At 46.5% G+C, this 15,382-nt stretch overlaps 1 protein-coding gene across 3 annotated transcripts in view; it reads left to right on the forward strand.

The window, feature by feature from the left end:
• Positions 1 to 15,382, forward strand: part of FOXP1 (forkhead box P1) — a 336,874-nt gene that overhangs the window by 255,029 nt on the left and 66,463 nt on the right. For all 3 annotated transcript variants that reach the window (XM_085300061.1, XM_085300062.1, XM_085300063.1), the window contains exons 6-7: positions 10,401 to 10,538; positions 11,656 to 11,745. In XM_085300061.1, the coding sequence (XP_085156187.1) occupies positions 10,401 to 10,538; positions 11,656 to 11,745 (228 nt within the window). The remainder of the gene's footprint in view (positions 1 to 10,400; positions 10,539 to 11,655; positions 11,746 to 15,382) is intronic.

Below are 15,382 nucleotides of genomic sequence, written 5' to 3' on the forward strand. Positions count from 1 at the left end.
CGGTAGCGGGGAAGGGCCGGGCCGGGGGGGCTGCGCCGCTAACTCCGCGGAAGAGCCGGCGGCAGAAGCGATGTCCGCCGCCTCGCGCGCCTTCTGCTTCATCCTCCTCCTCCTCCTCCCTGTTGTGCTCTGGCTTTCCCTGCTGCCTCCCTCTCGCTCCCCGCATGCCGTGCTGTGTGCRTAGCAGAAGGAAGGTGCAGTGCGCTCTTTGTAACTTGGGCTGTGAAAAGTACCCGARGAGCGCGCCTCCCCCTGCGCCTTCCGCCGCCGCGCGCCCCTCCGCGTGCGCGCCCGCGGGCCTTTGTCTGCGGGCCGGGAGCCGCGCGGCTCCCCGGACCGCGTCCGCGCCCGCRGGGCGAGCCGCCGCCGCCGCCTCGAAAAGCGGCGGGAAGCCCACGGGTGGATAAAATACCTTGTCAGGCTGAAATGTCAGGAGCTGTGAGGGCTGAATTTATTTGCCAGTCAGTTTACCCGTGGGGAGTGAAGTGAGCGAGCTTGCTTTTTGACGTTGGCTAGTGTTACGAACTCCGGCGAAATGAATGTAACGGGATCTAAGTGTAGCTAAGTTAAGTGTCAACCCTGCAATACAGTATTTCAGTGCAAAGGAGATGGTTTTTCTAGGGTGGTGGTAGTGGGGAGGAGGGAACCCTTAGGAAGTGGGTGGTAAGTTTAGAGCAAAGTGCATATGCACTCTTCCTCTTTGGGGTTAACTCCTTCAAACCCAGCTCGTCTTAGAAAACACTGAGTGCTTCCACTTGTCCTTGTCCTCGCAGCACGGAGCAGCAAAGCAGGTCAGAAACGCGGCACGTTCGTCGTGGTGCGTGTGCCGGCGTTCGAGGCGCTACCATTTTATATTTTTAAATAAAAACAAGTTTGGTGGCAGGAAACGTGAATCATTCTAAGTGACTAAGATATGTTTATGAAAACGAAACGGTTGGATTTATTCTAACTATGAGTGTTGAATTGCTAATTACATTGCTGAAGTTTTTATCTAATAAAAAGTGACTTGAGCGGGCTAGCTTGCCTCTTTGCAAATAAGCTGGAATGTTAAAGTCCTTTTCATTTGGAGCAAAGTTAGTTTTCATGCCTGGTGCTTGCGGGCCCAATCCTGGACTAACTTGTGAGCGTGACATAACTGTACTCTCCGAAGTAGCGGAAACTGTGCCTGGTGAGCGAATATTGCCGGATTGGGCCCCTCATCAGTGTATCTGCTGTGCAAAGCTTTCAGGCATCTGAAATGTTTTTACATCAAGTTTGAAAGCAGTTCCCACTGCACCTATCTCTCTTTAAAGTCACATCTAAAATACATGCTTCTATATGTGTATCTCTGTAGTGTGTGTGTCTGCTAGGTTACGAGCCGTGTCCTGTTGATCGTGCATTTATTGTAAGTAGCTGTCTAGGAAATTTCTGAAAGCAGGCAAGCCTCCCCTTTTCCTGTCCCGTGGAAAATGTGCTGCCAGGGGGCTTTGAATGATCTCGTGTGACTGCTTCCAAAAATTTCATTGATAAGGCTGCAGAGAGGAAACCCAAATCCTGCCCAAACAGAGGAGCTGCCTTGGCCTAGAAAGTGATAGAGCTGAACTGCAAACTGATTGGGCTGACACTTTATAATCAAAGTTGATTTATTGTTCATTAGTAGTGCATTAGCCCTTTCAGGCAAGGCGGTTATTTGTGTAGTGGCCTGTCAAACAAAAGACTGCTAGCACCTGTCATCCCAAACCAGGGGATAAGCGAGCAGATATTAAGATAATGCAAACAGAAAAGGCACTGGAATGAGGTARAAGTTCTGGCCATTTCCCTTTAAGAAATAGCGTTTTCTTTACCCRGCTGATGCCTAGCGTCTCGAGGAGTTAGACCCCGAGCCGAGCGTGTTCCCCTGAACCAGCGACGAGGGCCGTCGGGACGCGGAGTCGCGGCCGCTGAGCACGGCGGAGGCGAGGAGGGAGCTTAGCTGGATAACGATCGGTGAAAGCTGGGTGCTAATACGCAAGATGCAGATGCTATTTTGTAGCCTTAATCTAATTTTGTTTGATTTTTGGTTTTAGCCCAAGAGCAAAACTGAGGCAGGCCGCCTGTTTGCTCCCTGGTCCCTTCCTCCCCTTCCCATGGACAGATGTCATGAAATGATGCTCTTACTGGCAGGGGTTAATTATATGAAAATTTGATGACATCACGGTAGAGCTGTGAGAATGTCAAAATACATCTGCTGCCGTATTCAGACATATTGCTCTGGGTTCTCCCCCCGTATCGGCTCCCCTCCCCTGCTCCGAAAGRAATGATCTCATGACATAAAACAGAAAACAACACAAGTGTCAAAAGAAAACAAAATTAGTGAACTTTTGTCTGCCACCATAGAAACGAGGATTAACTTATGTTATTCCAGAGAGTGGAATGGAGACTATCTGCATGAGGATATATAGTGTATTGTCTTCTGTGAATTTTCATTTGACAGGGATTTTGGAGGCTGTGATCTTAATTAAATCTCAACTGACTCAAATAATGCATCTAAAGGCATGCAGCGTTGCGTAACCTTGCTGAGTTGGTAAACCATAAATCATCAGAAAGCTTATGATAGGAAGGGCTGCTTTGAAAATTTTTTTTGTTTGTTACAGTTGGGTTTTTTTTTTTTTTGGGTCTTGTTGAACATACTGTGCCGTACTGCTGTGCCCTCCCCCCACCCCCGTTCTTTTTTAAACAGCATAATTTTTACTTAAAAAAAAGAGGTAAGCTCTAAGACATGCTCTGGCCAGTCACTCCAGCTGAACTAAGCAGAAGTCATAAATACAGTGGGATTGGCAGGGAAGAAAGGAAGCRCCGGCGCTGGCTTTCTGGGGCTCTCCCTGCTAATAGGAGGGGGCCCGCGCGCCGGATCGCTCTGCTTCCCCATGATCCCTACGTGGATCTTAAAAGCGCGGCGCCCAGCACCATGCCGAAGTCCCCCCGCGGCGACCTGTGCGGGGGGCCGGCGCGGGGCCGCCAGAGCCGTGGGGAGCAGCGAGAGCGGTTCCGGGTGCCGCCTTTTAACCAGGCAGCTCATACGCACTGAGGCTGCTCGCAAATCCCACATGCTATTTTCCAAAGAGCGATGCTAAACAAATTGCTGCTTCGGTGTGCAGCGCCGTGGCTTCCTTACGTATGGCTGCGTGTCCTGGTCAGCTGGAGGAAAGGTAGGGAAGGAGGGCTCTCGCGTTCCCAAGTTTGAGGAGTTGCACAGCTCTTGTGCTTCTGCGTTTCTTACGTGTTTTTTATTTTTTTATTATTTTTTTTTCCTCCTTCAGAGCTGCTTTAGGGAACCTATGCCGGATAGATAGGGAGCTTGGACTTGCTTTATGAAAACCTTTACCAGCAACAAGATAACTTGCTGATGTTGTTTTCTCCCCTCTTTGCTAGGGAAAAGCAGTAGCAAGGGGTTTTATCAACACCTGCAAAACTAGATTGTGGGAAAGTCCTGACACCATAAGCTAAATTTGTTATTGTTTGGCAAAAGGCTTGGCTGGTTTTAAGCAGTTTGTTTGTTTTATTGAAAGCAGAACTGCATTACTGGAAACTACTTTGCTGTAGTTCGGTTAAAATATCCTGGGCTRCTTTGTTTTTAGAAGGTGCTTACTTGCTCAGTTTTACTTTCCAGTTATAAGGAAAGGGAAAAAATGCATCATGCGTTCATCTGCAGAGCTACAGTGGCCGTGTAGAGATTTTGGAGAGAAGTGACAGTGGCAAATATCTCTTCCGCAGCATTTTTTTTTCTCTTTTTTTTTTCTTTTTCTTTCCTTCTCAACCTTCCCAGCACAGTTTCCTCTGCTGGAAAGAGGATCTGTAGTTTGTACTGAAGTTGAATGCATGTTATTAAAAACAGGCTGAATACTGAACAAATAAGTGGRATTGCTAATTATTCTTTGCACTAGTTTCGGATGGATTTGCCTTCACTGCTTGGGTAAGATGCTCTGTTATTTTGGAGGGAGACACCCCCAACCTGACAACGGTTTTTAATTTTTAAGCTTTATCTTGCCCTTAAATCTGAAACATCATTGTTCAAATAACTGAGAACAAGGTAAACCAACAACATCAAAAAGGTCGGCTTCTGTGATTTCTCAAGGGCTTGTTATTTTGTACTTTCCAATTCTATTTGATGTCTTGACAAAACAAGATGACACAAGGGAGAATACATTAAATTTTGATTTTCATCTAACCTGTTACAGTCGTGGCAGCTTAATTTCTTTTACTTTTTACTGAAGACGGCTTTTTGCACAATTACTCTAATTGCCACGCCACTTTATGAGCAGGTTTCTTTGCGGGTTCCCCATTTGCCTTGATTTTGCGAGGCGTTTTTTTGAGCGCGTGGTGACCTTTCACACGGGAGCTGGCGGGCTGGAGTGTGTCTTCATTAGAAGTAAATCAGTGAATGGCAAGATTGTCAAAGAAGCCACTGATGTTTTCTCATTAGAGTCTAATTTGCACCGTAGYGCTTAGCTGCGATGCTCAGATGTAGGTGGCTGTGATAGGTGTGAAAACCTGCACGCTTTAAGCAGATAAAGTTTACAAGGGCTGCACAGGCTGCAGTTGCGACCCGAGTGGCAACACCTAAATGAGGTTTTACGCAGAGCTGAAGTTGCCTTAATGCTCTTCGGCGGTTCCTCYGAGCAGCTCGCTTGGAGAAGGTGAATGCTTCTCGGTAACCTCGCAGCTGGCCGGCGCAGCGTCCGAAACGCCCCGGCTCCGCGGGCAGACGCTGGGCGTCCGACTCCTGGAGGAGAAGGCGGTCGGGAAGTGAGGAGGGGGCTGCTCATCCCCGCGAGACGTGGCCGGGGGGGCTGCGCGTCGCCTTCTGGTTTGTAAATCTGACATCGAAGAGAGTCCCTCTGTGTGACACCTCTCCTTTTTGTTCGCATAAAATTCTAGGCGTATTAAATGTTGCTGATTCAATCACAGTCTTTTATTATTTAATTAAGCTCCCCTTAATGTATTAATGAATTAATACACAAATGTAGGGAGTCTGACATGATGATCATTCTCAGTATATTAAAGATGTTTGGGAGAGAGAAGGTTTCAAGGGGTTTTCAAGGGCGACGAGGGCATTTTGGATGTTTCTGGACAGCATTGCTTTTGGTTTGTTTGAGGGTTTTTTGGCAGAATATGTTGCTCTAACGTTTCCTTTCCTAAACTTAAGAAGAAATACCGTTTTTTTTTTTACATTTTTTTTTCTTAACTGAATCATTATAAAATATCAGCACTGTGGAGAATCATGTACAGCAGGTTATAATTTTTCTTTTCATGTTGGTGGAGTGGGAAACAAAAATGATAACTTTTTTAAATGTAAAAAATGATGATGGTAATCTTGAGGCTGCAATCTCACGCTGCTTATTAAATGAGTATTTGGTTGCTTGCATTCAGTTTTAGTCTGTATTTGACAAATGTTAGATGTAGAAAGGATTTAATTTATGTAAACTTTATATTTTTATGCAAATTAAATGGGTATTTATTATAGCTGAAACAATTATCCTGGCACTTAGTGAGAAGCCTGGTATGCATGAGAAGTGGTAGATAAGATCAGATGTTTCATTCTGTAAACAAATATGAAAATACTCCATTTTTCTCCTGAGCTAGGAAAGAATAGCGAAGGCAGCAGGCATCCTAGCACATACCCAGGAATGTCAGAATCGCCTCCGTTACTGGGATCTCCAGGTCGAAGGCAGATCTTTCCTGCTGATAAAGTGCAATRAACAGAATTATAATAATAAAATGCTGATTTAATTTTAAGGAGGGATTTTTCCCCCCTCTCTTTTAGTGGGGAGCTGCACTGTTAGGGAGAGAGCAGTTATGCTGATGACTGACTGTTTAGCTGATTTTACGTTAATATAATGAACATTACCTGTCCTAATGTGTTGTGCAGTATTGTGGCAAGATAGCCGGGTCTAAAAGTGAGGTTCCATTTTGCGCAGTGAAACGGAATTAGGGTTTGCACGTGCGCAGTCCCGACCGTGGCGGGTTCTGCTGTCGATCTGGAGAGCGCGGAGTTGTCGGAGGTGCTTTCGGCTTGGGCTGGGCGCGGGTCCTCTCGCGGCGCGTTTCGCTCCGCGGGGCTTGCTGCGGTTCGCGGCTGCGTGCTTTCGGCGGGCCGCTCCGTCCCTGGGTTGKCCTGTCCCGTGGCAGGAGCGGAGCTGTTCCGCGTTATTTTGGCTGAGATTTCCTACGTTTCAGTTGCTTTGCCCGTAGCCACGTTCCAATCAGGCAGCTCAAATCAATTGGTTTTTGCCTCGCCGTATCTATTTTTCATGTAGCCTGGTATTTTTAACTGTTCCTCAGCCACTCGTGATTTCTGGGTTATGTTTTGCTCCGTTCAACTTTTCTCGCAAAACCTTTAAATGAAGATTTTTTTTTTCTTTTGGGGGGAAGGGGGTAGAAATCCTGCGTAGCTGGTATGAGAAGTTAACCGAAATCGCGTTTGAGCTGGCAGGAGAGAAGGGCTTTCTGGCAGGGCTGTGCTTTGTGAGTCAGGGAAGTCCTTCCCGTCCTCCGTGGCTGCCTGCTAACAGTTAACAAGGCTGCAACCGTCTCCAGCAACGCGGCACAGGGTGGGAAAATAGCGTTCCCCCCCCCTCCACTTCATACAAGATTAAACTGCTTGAAATTATTCAGCTGGTGTTTAATTACATTAATATCGGTGGGAAGGGGGGAATGCAGATGATCAGCTAGGTGTGCTAGCGGGAGCGGAGAGGCGTCGCTGCCGCGGCTCCTGCTCGGCCGCGTCCGGAGCAGCCCGGAGCCTCCGCGACCTTCCCGGCCGCGTCAGCAGGTCCGTACTGGTACCGATGCGAAAGCCAAATTGCAGCTGTATTTTTGCCTTTGCTGCCAGGTTTACGTGCAGTCCCCACCCTACTGCCATCAGTCAGCAGTACCAGGAGCGCTTCGTTAATCCCATCAGTAACAGCAATCGTGTTTCGCGCAGAAAACAGAAATAAACGTCTCAAAAAAAAAATCTGATTTCTGTTGTGCATGCTAAGTTAGCATTCCTTAAATATATTTCCAAGTGCTTTAATTTGAACTTCAACTCCCTGAAGGCAGTAAGACAGAATTATTCTAGTCCTGCATAAACTGCCTCCTGTGATTCATCGTTAACTCATAAAACACGCTCGCTTTCGTGTACTTAAACAGTTAAGCCATTTTTAAAGTTGGTTTGTAATTTTTTTTGGCAACACGTTTGAGTTGACATCTGAGAGATAGAAATCTAGAATTAATTTCTAGCCCTCAGTTTAGGTTTCACTTACTATCAGGCAAAATATCAGAAATAAATATTTTTTATCTAACGTAATGTAAAGTATATTGCGCAGTATCTAAAATAAAGTTTAGTTTTGACTGAATACCCTCAAAAAGGGACCCATAAATATTWGAGAGCTGTAGTTAAGAACTTACATGACTGTTTTAAATACTATTGATTTAAACCACTGGCTAGATTTTATGAATCAAAGTGTAATTTCCAAGCTTTGGCTATATTTCTCGACGCTAAAGCACTCTCTCTTGTGTGCCTTTAGCAGCTTTCCAGACATTCAACACGGGATTAAATGATAGTAGTTACAATGATCAATAGGTTAAGACCGGTACAATCACTCTTACCGCTAATGACCTCGGTAGTAATGGGTAATAAAGTGTGGGCTGTAATAGCCTAYTGCGGGCGCTGCCTGCCCTTTGAGTCCCAGTATTGCTGGGGACTAGCTACGTGGAAACGTGGGACGTTGGGAGTTACGAGAGTGGACACAGAGGCCGTAATTCTTAACTGTTTAAAGTCCTTCAGCAGGTTTGGGTTTTGCACGTGGTAGCTTTTGGTTGGGTTGAAGTTGTTTGCGGAAGGCTTCCGTAAGGTATCTTCACGGCAAGCTGAAGCACAGACTTTGGGTAAAYCTGGCCATTTCTGTATTTATAAATTGAAGGCAGGGCCGCCTTTGGAGGCACAGATGTGGTGAGAGAATGTGTTTTCACATGGCGAAAGTATGTTGAATGGATCGACACGATCCTCTTCCCCAAGCGTGTCTTTTGTATATGTGTGTGTGTGTGTGTATATATATATATATATATTTTTTTTTTTTTTTCTTACTGGTTAAGTGCTTCTATTTTGCGAAGAGCACGCAGCTCGGAGATTCTTCACCGAAAGGTTCATGGCCAGTTTTCAAAGGTAGGGCCGAATGCCCAGGTCTATCCCGAGATGAAAGCGCGAGGGGGGTTGCCTGCGCGTAGCCCACGGCGGAGCGTGGCCCTTCTCCGTGTTAATCAGCAGCGTGTAGGGCTTGCAGCACCCCACCCTATTCCTGTCTGCGTCCCCGGCTGTCGTCATAAATCTGACTGAAGAGTGTTTGTGTTGTATATCATCCAAGAATGGCACAGAAAACACACTTAAGCATGCTTCCTCTCCTGTTTGCTCGGTCCAACGTCAGTGAAAGGTAGTGCGAACCCGAGGGTAAAGCAAACCTCTCTGGGCATGGGAATAGCGAAGGTGAGTCACGCTTAAGGGCAGAGCTGGTGACTGCACTATTTAATTAAATAATTGGCTGCTCCAGAAAAGTTTTTCAGAAGACTTGGGATTAAGATATTCTGAATTAGTGGGATTACCCACCCTGATGACTCAATGTCCTCGCCTCGGAGCGCGTCCCGCTTGAYGAGGCAGCGGTGTATCGCGGGGGCTCGCTGGTGTTTCCCCTGCAGAAGCGCACAAAACCCGCCGGCCCGGCCCCGGCGAGAGCGGCCAGCACCTCTGGTGGGGCTGGAGTTTGACCCGTAATTAAGTCTCGATTTTTTTGCGAGGCTTCGCACCTGGCTGCCCGGCTGTGGACCACCTCGGACGTGTGGCAACGCACTGTGATGCTGAGGTATCGCAGAGGACCTCGCAGTGCTTGCGTTAGAGGGGGGTCAGAAGCGTGCAAGACTTAGCCCCCCCCCCCCCAATAACTGTTTTCCAAGCAGTGTCTGGCCCTGGCACACAACATGTACACAACAACATGGGAAGCTGTGCAGTGTACATGAATCTGACCTTCAGGAACCATTTTTAGTTCATCAAAATTAGTGATGCTGAGAAATCAGGACATCAGTGCATAATGACTGTGAAATTAGGAATGAGAGCTTGCTATGCAAATGACAGGACAAATCATGTGAAAAAGTCAAGATAAACTGCATATTAAGACATTATGTTACATAAAATTAATACTGCATTTCTCACTTGCTTACTACTACACTGGAAGATTTTTTTAAACTCTTTTATCTTCTGATCAGCTATTGTCTACTGATTTTTTAAAAAGTGGTGCACAGAAAAAGTGCTAAACATATTATTATCTTTTATTGTAATACATGAGATGACAGGAGATCCTTTTTAGCAAAGTATATCCTTTACTGCTTTTAGTTTTGTGCTGTCACATATTTGATTTGAAACTATAGAAAAGTAAGGTGCTTAAATATTACTGTTAAAACTCATATGGGTTTTGTCTTTCCCTCTATTGTTTTTTTCTTCCTTTTCTTTTCCTTTTTTGGGGTGGAGGGTAGAGGGGTGGGTTTCTAGAGAAATAGTCTTCTTGCATTACTAGGACTGACAAAATGGTTCTCATGTAGTCTGCAAATTAAACACAAGTGCAGTGATTATTTTGAATAGCTAAATTACATTCTAGAAAGCTTGCAGAATTCATAGCATTGTCATTAGGTATCCGCTTGAATACAATTTGTGTAACCTTGGCCAAGACAGCCTGTCATTTTAATGTCAGTGTTTTATCTGAACAAGACATCATCCTTTCAGATACAGTGTACAGGTTCCTTGCAAAGATGCCCGTGCAGAAACGTGTTAACAGTTGCAAATATGAAATGCTATCAAGTTCATCACTGTAGCTGTTTGTCACTGAAATGTCATGGAAAGCGGCTTTTAATGGTATCTCACATAATATGAAAGAATTGAAGACATCTGTATGCTGGGTGAATATGGAATGGTAAAGACGTCGTAGTCGGGCCTTTCTGTTAAAATTGCACAGGAGTATAGTACCGTTACTCACATCACGGAGCCTTCCTCCAGTTTGCGTGAAAACCTGTCGTGGTCGGGTGTAGACCTCATCAGCGCGGGATACGCGGCTGTCGGGGTCTTGCCCGGCAGGGCGGGGTTTTGTGGGGGGGGAAGGACCGCGTCTCGTTAAAACAAACACATCTGAACAGGTTTTACCGTGCTGCTTTCTTTAAAGTACTTCCCTCGCAACGCCGTTCAGCAGGAAGGGAGCTGAGCCGCTGAGGAAGCGGGGTCGGTACGCGGGCGCTTGCTGCAGCGGGCGCTGGGGGCCCGCTGGCCTGGGGCGGCYCTGGGCTTAGGGGTGCGCGGGCGAGGCGCCGGGGCTGCGGGCCGCCTTTCCTGACGTGCCCTCTGCTCTCTGCTCGCGCTCCAGGTTCCCGTGTCGGTGGCTATGATGACACCTCAAGTGATCACTCCCCAGCAAATGCAGCAGATCCTCCAGCAACAAGTGCTAACGCCCCAGCAACTCCAAGTCCTGCTCCAGCAGCAGCAGGCACTCATGCTTCAACAGGTAACTGTTTCCTTAACAGCTGCCGCCGCGGCCCTGGCGGATGCCGGAGGGCTTCGTCGCCCCCGGTGTTCCTGGAGGGAAAGGCCGCCGAGGTCTCGAGGTCCCTACCTGGGTCGTCGTGCGAAGGAAGGCACTGACTGCCCTCCTGTTTTCCAAGCCAGAAATAGCCTCTAGAAACGACCGCAGGGAACAGTGTGAGGAGCATTTCCACGATCAGCTAAATAATCGAGATGCATGTAGAAGCGTTGGGAYTTCAGCAAATGTCCCCATTGCTTTTACCCGCATCCCCCAGAAAGCGTGATACACCCTGGTTAATTGGAATAAAGAAGGTAGTAGAGGGGTACTCTACATTTTAGACCTTGTTACATCCACCTGGACCTGCAAAGGGCTATTGAAATGGTGGCAATAAAAGTTGAGGAGGTTTGCCAGCCCTGATCCGTTTAATTTCAGCCAGCGTTCGCTCTGCAGCACGTTGGTCTTTCTCAGTGCCCCGTTCCAATGCCTGGTCCTCTTTTCCAGCTACAGGTTGCTACCGACAAAATACAGTTTTGAGGCTGTTATCTTAGTGTCCGGCATAACACGGCTTCGTTAATTCCAGGCTGATGTGAGCGTCCACTGTAAACTGACCTTGGGTCCTCCTCCCGTGCTGCCGCGCTCCCCCCGGCCGGCCGGAGGGATGCCGGGACGGCGTACGTCTGGGGAGCGGGGAGGAGGAGAGTCCTTCCCAGGATGTCTGTGCATGTATTGAACAACACTTAATACAGCCAAACCCTATCATTTAGAAAGCGTGTATGTATCACAACAGAGATTCGCCGGGCTCCCAGCAAGGGCATTTTGGCTTTGTTGTTACAATCAAAGGTCATTCCGTGCCTTATTTTAATTAGTTTGTGTAGAAAACGGTATGTTTTTCATCAGTTCATTTTGGAGATTACTTTTCAAACGATAATGCCAAGAATAGTCAGTGTGCACTGAATTTATTGTCGAGTTTCAAACTAAAGGTCAGACCATTACAGATAAAAGGATGCTATTTTTCAAATCACAGTTTGTGTATTACACCAAAAGGGATACTGAATTGGCTCTCTACTTTGTTACTTACCATCTCTCCTTTTCTTTGTAGCAGCAGCTTCAAGAGTTTTATAAGAAACAACAGGAACAGTTGCAGCTTCAACTTTTACAGCAACAACATGCTGGAAAACAGCCTAAAGAGGTACAGACAATACCCATTTTACTTTCAAACCACAGATCCCAGAGGACTGTCTCGTAGCTATTAAACTGTCATTCATCTTATAAATGATTGCACAACTGCACTGACTCTATCAGGTCTCGGCTTTCAGATTTAGAGTTATTGTCCTGTTGTTGCCTTTACTTTTCTGTGCTTTCCATTTGCTCGCTGCCACATATTTTATAGTGGGGGACCATGCCTTGAAGCTCGGGGTGAGCGTTGGAACAAGCATCTAGACTAGTATCTTGGGAGAGTGGTTTTGGAAGCTACGGTATAAAGGGGAGGGGGTGGGAAGCAGGCCCAGGTGCGGTGCTGTGCTCTCTAAAGAGGCGAAATTCCAAGCGGTTTTGAGTTCGGACTTGCCATCTGCAGCCGGCGAGGCTGATGGCACGCTCTTCGCAGCGCTGGCTTAGCAGGAGGACTGTGCTGAAGCAACGTTTGTTGCGACACCGGCAAGCACGTCACGTTGCGCCGGCTCCGGAGACATCGTGCCGGCGCGGCTGCACCCATGGGTGCAATGGGACGGGAYGGGGGTGGTTCCTGCCTCCGCTTTGAATGCGCTCGTCCAAGCACCTGCCACGTTCTAACTTTGTAGAGTTTGGTGTGCTTAAACTTAAACGTGAGCGTAAGCAGAGTGAAATTGAGGCACCAAGTCCACCCCTGCAGTGACAAGAAGACTGTCTGAAGACTTCTGGCAGCAGTGCTGGCTTGGGGAGATCCTAGAAAGCCACCGCTCGGCACGAGGTGCTGCRTGGTGCCCTGGGGTAGCGCTAGCGGTTGAGCCTCAGTTGGTCATCGCGGTGCTCGACGTACTCCTAAATACAGTCGGGCCAATTTTTCACCCCCGAAATTTTGGCAAGTGGTGCCACCTGTGCCAAGTTGCGACCCGGAATGAATTTTTTCCAGCTGAGTTATAAACCCCTGAAAATAGGGGTTTATAATGGAAACGCTGACACAACCTTAACCATAGCGCGCTTACGGGCGCCACTATAATAAAAAGGGAACAGATTAAAAAGTGTCTAAAATGTAAATCTAAAGGACTAACAGTAATTAAAATGGAAATGGCACAGGGAGGGAAGGCATGTAATTGTGAGATATCACTGTGCAGAATGCTCTCAGCTTTGTTTTGCTGGCTGTTTTTCTAATTCAGTAGGGCTTACTCATCAGTGGCAGTTCAATGCGCGTTAATGACTCTGGGATGCAGGCATCACTCTGGACAAAGAAATGATTATTGTGCGGTCAAAAGAAGTTCAAAGACAAGAAGGGAATTTCAGTTTTTTCCTTAGAGATCCACATTCAAGAGCATATAAATTAAGCCAAATGTTAAAAACCACAGTCTGAAAGCTGACTTCAAAGTCACAACTCTCTAATTAATGAACTGCGAGCTTCAGTTTGGACAAGTCGTGGTTTGATGCGCCCATAAATCAACATGACAGGTCTGTTTCACAGTCGCAGACAGCGCTTGTCATTGAGTCACATCAGATGTAAACACAGCAGAAAAAAGAGGGAATATGAAGGAGGTGCAATTGATCAACAGAATTGGTAAAAACCCACTTTTGAAACGCATTATGCATGATCACAGGAAATGGCGATAGCCTCAAGAGGCTTTCTCCTTCTGCTGTTGCTTTTTTGAATCAGATTTCTAACAGCCTTCAAAAGGGAGAATAAGAATTATGGAGCTTCTCCCCTGTGGCTGGCAGGCAATAACCCCCTGTTGTTATTTTGTGCTTCTTTCTTTTCAAAGGCGTCAAAATTTAGTTTTTTAAAGATCTTTAACTCTATATTTGAAGACAAACAATAAAGGGCTGCCACTGTCATTCTTATCAGTTACCAGGGATTGTATTTTTTCTTTCTGTTGCCACTTCTTATTAACCTCTTATTTGGTCTATTAGACATAGTTTTGAATGCAAGCCTGCATGCTGGGAGAACATGAAAGTTCAGATGAGCTCAGAGGGCAGATAAAGAAATTTGAAGGGGAAAGTTACACAGCAGAATGAACGATAAAAGTTAACTCTCCTAAATTGCTGTTGTCAGACAGGAGAGCAGCTCGGACACAAAGATGATGGCTGGGCGCTTAAAGGGGGCAAAAAAAAAAAAATACTTTGCGCTTAAAAGGGCGAGGAGGGAAGTCGGACAATGTGGTGGCATTTCAGTATCTCGCGCGCCGCGGCCGCGCTTCTGACGGCACCCTCGCGAAAGCGCCGCGAGGAAGGGCTCCTTCCCGGCGCAAGAGGAGCGTTTGAACGCGAGAGCTGCGAAGAGAGCAGAGCGCCAGGCCTTAGCTTTTGCTGCTAGATTATTTTTTTTTTTTTTTTTTTTTGCGGGGAGGGGGCTGTTTTCGGCGGGGCGTTCCCCCCCCCCGCCCGGGCTCCTTCTCCAGAGTTACGGAGGTTACTCGTGCTAAATTAGCATGCAATCGATGGCTCGTTTTGTGTTTCTTTTTTTTTTTATTATTATTACTATTTTTATTACGATCCCCCCCCACCTCCTCGTATGAAGACCGGCCGCAGGGCCACGTGCGGAGCGCCCGTGCGCGGCGGGCAGGCGGAGCGGGGCTGCGGAGGGGAGCCGCGGCCGCCGGCTCTGCCCCGCGTCCTTGGCAGGGAGGCGGCGTGCCGGGATTAGTTTTATTTAAAAGCAGCAGCAGAATCCCGCTTTGTGCATTCGGGTTGCCCTAAGTGCATTGTTTTTTGGGAGAACAAAAAAAAAAGATAAATAAAAAAGGGCCGTTTGTCCTCCAGCAGTTATGACAGTTTATGTTAGGCAGTAGGGAGTAACCTAAGAAAGGAAAACAGACCTTTGACAGAAGCTTTAGGGAGGGGATCAAAAATGCAAGTTTTATCAGGATATTTCAGCATTTTAACGCTGACTACTGACCTGACAACAGGACTGCACGGAGACCTTTTTTGTATGCATTCAATTGCGAGAAGTAAACAAACTGACTTGTATCCTGTGTTTGGTAACTGGGTGGGGAGCACAGTTTGGCAGCGGGTGTTGCTTTTAAATTCTTTCTCGGACAATGGGCCTTGTATACTTTTATATCCTGGCTTTTCAAAGTAGGGAGCGTTCAGGAGCTTTTCTTAGGATAGCGGGGAAGACAACCAAGGGGGCATCAGTCAATTTATATTAAGGTTTTTCTTTTTTTAATGCTAACTTTACTCTCAGATGGCAAGCAATTAAAGCAGGCATTACTGTAACCAGATTTTTTAATCTAATTGCGTATGTATATACATGTATGTGTATATATACCTATGTAAAGATTYTTTGAGAATTGGTATCTGCAGAGGCCAACGTTACTTTAACTCTTAATACACTTGTCACTGTGGTTTGCATTCATCGGCTACTGTTGGAAGTGCCTGTAACAACTGGATCTGCCTGCGCAAGCTGGTGTAAGGAAATGAAAACTCTCTGAGTTTCAGTACATCTAAAGGCTTATTTGTTTAACTGTGTTCGTGATATGGATTTTCTTTAAGATAAATTAATTTTCCTGTTGGTACAATAATAGGTACACAGTTGGTTGCAGTACTGAGATTGATGGGGCTTGGCAGTGTGAAAACAACTGTTTAAGGATTTTAATAAAAGTAATTTGCATTGCCCTTAGTTTTCCCCGATAGACTTCTTC

This window comes from Rhea americana, unplaced genomic scaffold (genome assembly GCF_003343005.1).
Source record: "Rhea americana isolate MKP2758 unplaced genomic scaffold, rheAme1 scaffold_16, whole genome shotgun sequence".
Lineage (NCBI taxonomy): Eukaryota > Metazoa > Chordata > Aves > Rheiformes > Rheidae > Rhea > Rhea americana.